The 7,718-nt window shown below is 32.5% G+C and overlaps 1 protein-coding gene across 2 annotated transcripts in view; it reads right to left on the bottom strand.

The window, feature by feature from the left end:
* Window positions 1–1,933: 1,933 nt before the first annotated feature.
* Window positions 1,934–7,718, bottom strand: part of SCCRO (defective in cullin neddylation 1 domain containing SCCRO) — a 92,946-nt gene continuing 87,161 nt past the window's right edge. Inside the window, exons 7-8 of one of the 2 annotated variants that reach the window (XM_090385968.1) lie at window positions 2,964–3,086; window positions 1,934–2,502 (exon numbers count right to left, since the gene is read on the bottom strand). In XM_090385968.1, the coding sequence (XP_090242094.1) occupies window positions 3,010–3,086 (77 nt within the window). In that variant the 3' untranslated portion in view covers window positions 1,934–2,502; window positions 2,964–3,009. The remainder of the gene's footprint in view (window positions 2,503–2,963; window positions 3,087–7,718) is intronic. The other variant, XM_090385961.1, reaches the window with a different exon arrangement.

Genomic DNA, 7,718 nt, shown 5'->3' with positions numbered 1-7,718 from the left:
AACATCTAACAGAGAAATGAAGCCGAACAACTCTATGCTAAGCAAGATGTCGGTAATACTTTTCATATATTAGATTTGAGCAAATCCACAATTTCGTATATAATTTCTTGGAGGAAAGGAATTTGTAGAATTTTGTATTCTATTTCATAAAGAATTTCTTATTCTATTTCATAAATTACTAACATAGTTAATAACTTTATTTATAATGAGTATTGTTGGACATTTTTTTAATACTGTTATATAACAGGTATTATTGTATAACAGTATTGTATAACTGCAGGAAATGACACCCATCACACAACAGGTATTATTTCCTGCAGATAGGAATATGTCATATGACAAAGTATTGCATTCTAACAAGAAAATAAAAGTCTGATTAATAAGTAATCAATACACTTTGAGAAAAGAGTATGCATTGCATGTAAACAGTGATATAATTTTGATTAATTTTTTTAATTGGCAGATGTTTGAAATACAGACTAAATGCTGACAGTGTTTATGTTAGTTTAATTCAAGAGATTAAATTTTTTAATACTTAGGCTCTCTGCAAATTAAACTCGTGTATTGTATTTGAAATAATTACATTACAATTTAAAATTTTATATACGCGGCTACTATATGACAAGGTGTCCCTGGTACTATTTTAATGGGCTACCACAAAAAGGTAGTAATAAAAATTCATTGCTACAATAGCATTAGGATTCAGAAGCTTCACAACATAAGAATATACATTACATTGCTTTCAAAGGTTAATTTTTGAATAATGTATTTAAAATACCAGTTTCATCTTACTTAAACTGCAGTTCTCATTGCCTTAAGATTTCAGTTGCCTTCTGAAAGTGAAGAATATTGTGCATTAAATAGCACTGCATTGCAATTTGTTCTTCAATTTTCTGAACATTATCATCCAAATGCAAATTAAAAGGCAGAAAAATCTATACAAAATGACAAATTGTGTGTTTCATTTTTAATTAATGAAGTGGTTCTTGGAAGGATTTATATTGAACTTGTTAAAATAATAATTATGGTATCAGTCTAAGTTTCTAATGTGAATACTAATTCTTCACATTAATTATTTTCTTTTTCAATACCATCACTGAAATCACTGAGATGATACTGTAAAAAAAAATAGATTTAATGCCAATCATCTGAATTTATAAAATCAGTAGACATGATCAAAACACAGAAAATGAGTCAATGTAATTAACAATCAAATTGGAAAGATTTCAGAAAGTGAAGAGAAGAGAGACATTAATCCACAGCATAAAGTATGATTGACTATTTAAAGACAATCTTCTCTGTGCAAGCTTGTGCTTCCTTCATGCAGGACAAACAAACTACAATCCTCCACTTCCTTAAAGATGTGGTTCATTGCTGCAAGAGTTTGTCTTCTTTCTTATGGCAGGCTCATGCCTAATTGCTTTGTATAAAGCACAATCTTTCACTTGCCCTAAACAGCAGCATAATAGAGACAGGTTGTAATGTTTATATCTGATTATTCCATACTCTACATTATTCTTCTCTAGTTTTGTTGATCGTTATTATGACTATACACAATCACTAACTTGCAATATGCTGCAGTTATTACAGACTTTGTATTAAAAATAAATAAATAAATAAATAAAAACAAATAAATAAAATGCTTGACTTGTAATGCATATGAATACAGCTTTTTCAAGGTGTCTGATCAGTTTATTTACAATATTTTTTTATTATTAAAACATTTTATTGAATGAAATTTACCCATCTGAGGTATAACTGGAAGCAATTAACTGAACAAGAAATGCTTCTTAATGTTCAATGTTATAAACAATAAGGAAGCATTAAGAGTAACAATATCACCATTTATGCACGTCATAAAATGCATATTTGAAGTTTAAATTAGAATTCAAAATTTCAACTGCACATGGAGGTGTCACTTCTTAAATCCAGTATATCCCAATATAGAATTTTAAATATAAATAATCTTAAGAACTAGAATTGCCCTTTTTGATACGTTAAGCTTCAGTTCATCTCAGCTATGTAACAAAATGAATAGTTCTAAATTTAAATGTTCTTTATTACAGTTAATTGCTGCAAATTCTTAAGGAACTGAGAGCTGTGGGGAGAAAAAAAAAATGACAAAATCGATCAATTGTAAATTAGTGTTTCACATGGTATAGACTTCGTCTAAAATACAACGTTTCACAGCCAAAAAACACAACACAAACTCTCCTGGACAGAGTTTTACCATTTCTACAAAGGATGTACAGGATGTTACTATTTACAATGGCGCATCTGCAATATACACAGTCGTGTAGCTTACATATGTTCAGTATCATTATGTGATAATTCTTGATGAATTCGTTATGGTGATCATTGTGACAGCAGAGAAAAAAAAAAAAATGTGGCTAGGTCACAGCAATACCATCAAAAAGCATCCTCAGACTTGAGTACTACGTCCAGCATTTACAATAGGTTTTGCCCATTCTACAAAGTCATCTATAAGTACTGGCCACGCACCTAAAAAACAAATAAGATAATATATTATATACACTTTAAAATTCCATCATATATCAAAAGTTCTTAAGTGAGGACTAACTGAAAGTTTCCTAAATTTTATACACACAAACTGAGGGCTACACAAGGATATTTATCATTTCTATTGTACAGATGTGCATGCATGAACTGCACAGCAAGAAAGCCATTTCACCGTGGACACATGCAGTGGAACACAGGGTAGAAGGCTAACACTAAATTGAACTTATTTATTAAAAATCGTGAAAACAGCTTTACATTATTCATGGTGCTACATATCAGATGACAGCTAATAAGCTTGCACAGCAGGAATTCAGTCACTTTTTTTGCATCTTGGATACAATCACATTAGGACTAAATTTTATAAAAATGCAAAAACATTTCTGGCATAATAATTGCTATGATAATTACTATTTACTATTTCAGACAAACAGCAACACTCTTACTTGTACATCTTCTTTAACGTTTGGTTTGCCATATCATCTTGCTTCTTCAGTAGTGATGCAAATCCTTCTCTATATTCGCTAATCTGCTGTCAGTATTTCTCATTTGCTGAGGATGATGTAGTGCTGTGAAATAGGGATGTTAAAAAATTTCAAGTCCACTAATTCTGTTTCAATGCTTTCTATACTGCAAGTTACACAGACAGGGGTAGACAGACATAAATGAACTTTAGATATTTTATCATATATATTTTATCTACCACTGCCTGTAACCTGTAAGTTATAGAGATGCAAAAAAAGAAACATGTTTACCTTTGTACAAGCTTACTGAGAAAAACTATTTCTAACCTTTCTGGATTCTCATAACATAAGTGAACCAGAGGCATAACATTAAATCTCTGAATTTCCCTGAAAAACCATGTGATGGCCCACCTTTCCAAAACAAAACTGACCATAATCACAATAATAAGTCTTAAATAACATAACTTAGTCATCCAAGCCATGAAAAAATATAGCTTGGATGCTTATCATATATTTTTTTCTATCTTCTCTTTGGCTTTTGTGGATTCTAAGTACCCCTCTGAGAGGGAAGCGGCTATCTAAGTTATGCTCTGTTCCAAAAATCCTGCCATTTCTTACTATATGAATGTCAGAAAAAACTCATAACACAGTATTTTCAAATAAAATTAGATTCAAATAAACTTTTTTGAAATTCAAAAAAGTTATTGTATATTTCAATTTTATTGACCATAATGTTATGTGAATAGAATTCACCAGTGTGAACATAAGAATACACATTCACTGTACAATATACACAAATAAGTTACAGGATTGTTAAAAATGTCTAAAAATTTTGTTTTATACATTTCAATGGGTTTACTGTACAATATACATTTTACAAATATTCATGAAAATTTTAATACTCATAAAAAGATGTCAATCAGCTTTCATAATTCCAAAATTTAACTGCTTTCAAAGAATTAATGTGAAGTAAAAACAACACTGATTAAACCATTTTTTCCCCCCACTGTACATATTATTCTAACTTTCATTCTTTCTTTTTGGCCTGACAACTGGCTTCAGTCGGAAATATTCCAACTGTTAGGAGTTTTAGCTTACTAATCGTAAGTTGTAATCCATTCTCCACAATAAAATTCACATTGTAATAACAGTTTTATTACTGTCATTCATACTTCATATTAATTCTTTATGAACAACTATGTAATGTTGTTCTCTCAACATATTAAACTGTTTTTAATATAAATATGTTATGAATGGACCTCAAAAAAATCAAACAAACTCAAAACATAATGAGAAAGTACACATTTCAAAAAGGAAATAGTACAAAATACTCCAGAAAAAGGAAATCGAAAGCACCACATGATAAAAATTGAATATAAAGATTACAACTGTTGAGAATACCTTCATTCTATTTATAATCCAAGTTTACAACATAGAGATCTGAGCTGATTTTATAATTAAGCTTTATTGTGCCATGACTGTACAAAGGAATAAATGCACTAGGCAGGGAAAAAATATCAGAACACTGTTATTAGTTGAAACTATATTAGAAGATGTTAAAAATGATCATTCTACCCCACCCTTTTTGTTTTCTGAAAGAAAGAAAAATATTAAGGCTTAACTATATAGATAATGGTGACATCAAATTGTAACTGTTTAGACATGCTGCATGATCACAAAATGATACTGTGTAATGTGTTCACTGTGGACAGATAGGGAAGTGATTGACTGTGGTGCAGTAGCCTACCTGATGCAGAAGCATGAGCCCAAAATGAGACATATGTCAATGAATCATGTGGTATTATGGACAGCAGGGACACTTACTGGAAATACCAAAACTTGAGTGTCACAAAGCTGTAGCTATTCTTCATTTCTGCAATCTATAAAGGACAAAAGCGAGTTGTTAATTATGGAATAAGTCGCCTTTGTGAGTGATTGAGGCTGACAGCTTGGGGAAATTTAAAGATCAGTTTCATAGGTACCTACATGAAAAGGGAATTACATAGGTAGTTTATTATTATTATTTAATTTTTAGCAGGTGCAGCAAAAGCTGGGGGGGGGCTTCCTTGTGCCATATGGCTGTGCTGTTGCTGTTATTTGGTTTTTAGGAGCATTAGCAACTAAGGCCATATTGCTCCGGGGATATGCGGTGGTCATTCCCTGACCTTTCCGCATCCTCTGTATTTGGTGGTCACAGGCTCGAACCTCTGTCTAATCAAGAAGCATGTGCAACGCACTGCTGCTCCTGCCCACCTAGCTACGGAGGTGCCGCCATATGGATAATACTAATACAAACATTAGTATTTAATAGCATATGGAAACCTGAAAATTTAAATGAGTCAGAAGGAGCTAGGCAGGCACCAAGTGAAACTCAATTATTTTTCTTATTGAAACTATTTTTCTTAAAGCTAATTTTGCTACCATACTGCGATCATAAAGTATAATAATTCTTATAATTCTCCTTCACGCCAATTCAAGAGACAATGAGACGTACTCTAAGGTATATGTACTGAAACAGATTACAATAACATAAATTTTATGATGTGAGAATACTTTCTTTAATTATAATCAGCATTGATTTAGATGTTAGTTTACATGTACAATGCATATGCTAAATTGATTGAAGTTTGTCTCAGAAATAAAGAATAAAACATTAACAAGGATAATGGTTAATGTCCACACCAAAAATTGTTGTGATGCAGTTCTGCTGCACTCTTATTACTTTTAATTATTAAATTTAATAAACTAATCTGAACTGTCCTGTTTGGATATACAATAACTTGGAAAGTAGTACAGTATTTGTTGGGAGTTTGTATAATATTAATACAATGAGAACTCAAACTGACTGAATGACTGTGAGAACACAGGACAATAATGAGAAATTTCTGAAGAGCTGTTCAAAAAAATGCTACAAATAATCAAACTAATCCATTTGGAAAATCTCTGAGAGAAAGCACTGCCACAAGCAACTACATGGGATGTGCAAGATACAAAGAACGAAATCTCTTACATTATATACTAAGGCTAGAAGTATCATTAATAAATTAGATGAAATCTGAATTATTGCTTAAATCAATGAATAGGGATGCTGAAAACATGATACCACTCTGATGTACTGGATGCAGAATTTGAATATGGTAAAGCATAATATGCATGGGAAAGGGAGGCATAATAGAAAGACAGGATACTAACTTTGATTGTTCCTTGCAACTGGTGCTCTACTGTTCACATATTTTGAGACTGAAATCATCTAAATATTGTGCAGCATTTAAAGTAGTTGATATCTGTTCTGTTATAGTATTTATCTTGATAACGAAAGAGTGGTACTCCTTCCTCTTAAACTTCAGAGGAAGGAGTTGCATCCACACTTGGAATGTTTGATGCTATAAAAAGATCTGAATGACAACGGAAGATTTCCTTTTAACTCATAGTTATGATAGTACAGTCAGTCCTCGTATAACACGTGTTTACACTACACGAATTCAGTCATGCACGATTTATAAATAGGGGAACGATATCGTATATAACATGAACCGAATTCGCTTATGCACGATTCCCCTTGGTGTTAACAAGAAATGGCAGTCGAATGCGGAATCACCCCAACTGAATGCAACACGATAGGAATGAAGAGAAGATTCTGCAAACGTATTTATGTTTTTTTATAACAGTGAAGGGGAAACACGTTTCACCATAATAACGTAAAAACCCACAAATTCCAGCTATCGGTATTATCGCAAATGCAATTAGATTGAGTTTACTACCAGTTTATAACAGATTCCACTAGCAGAAATGCAATTGGAAATTGTTTTTATTGTTTTATGGTAGTAACCTCCAGAAATGTACTTTAGTAAAATGTGAGCTAGTGAGGTGTTCATAGTGTGTCTCTGCCTTTACGGTGTTGTTTATTCAGTTGCTACATGCACGCAGCTTTGTTAATGTGTATCAAGCATGCTTCCTCATTTTGTAATTGTGCTTTTTTCCCTAAAAATGAGTAAAATACTTAAAAGGTGTGAAAAGGAAGTGTCCTGGTGAAGACACTACAGATTCGGAGAGAAAAAGAAAAGCAATATCGATAAACAGAGGCGGACTGGTCAAAAAATCTTACACGGGAAAATTTGTAGCAGCCTCATACTGGCGTTTATGGCCAAAATCACACCGGCCTCTGGCCCAACTGACCATAAGCCCGGTAAGGCTTATGGTCAGTCCACCTCTGTCAATAGAGAAAAAATATGAAATTGTGAAACACTTTGAACGAAATGAAAGACCATGTGATATTGCACGTGCCACAGGACTAAATGAGGCCAATGCTGAGAATTACAAAGAATGCAGAGAAAATAAAAACAACTTTCATAACAGGAACAACTCAAAGTGTAATTAAAATCCATTAGATTAAGACACAAAGAATTGGAAGAGATGGAACGGCTGTCATCTGTTTGGATAGAAAATCAAACAAAAAACAAGTTTGCTTACAATAGAAGCAAAAGCATTAGCAATATTTTATTACATAATAGTCGTAATAAAATACGTAAGTATTCTATTACGATTATTTATTGTGTTTGGTAACGTTTTGGTTACAAATGTGTGTTCACTCTTGGGTGGTCGGCACCTAACCCTATTTTTCCCCACAAGGCCTGTTGTTTATATTGCACGAGGGTTTATAGGAACACAACAACCGTGCTATACGAGGACTGACTGTATTCCATACCACTGTGCTGTATTATAGGCCTTCTTTGTATC

Source organism: Mastigoproctus giganteus, chromosome 1, assembly GCF_048544385.1.
Source record: "Mastigoproctus giganteus isolate SK-2022 chromosome 1, ASM4854438v1, whole genome shotgun sequence".
NCBI lineage: Eukaryota > Metazoa > Arthropoda > Arachnida > Uropygi > Thelyphonidae > Mastigoproctus > Mastigoproctus giganteus.
The sequence above is the reverse complement of the archived record's forward strand: the minus strand, read 5'-3'. Positions and strand labels throughout refer to the sequence as shown.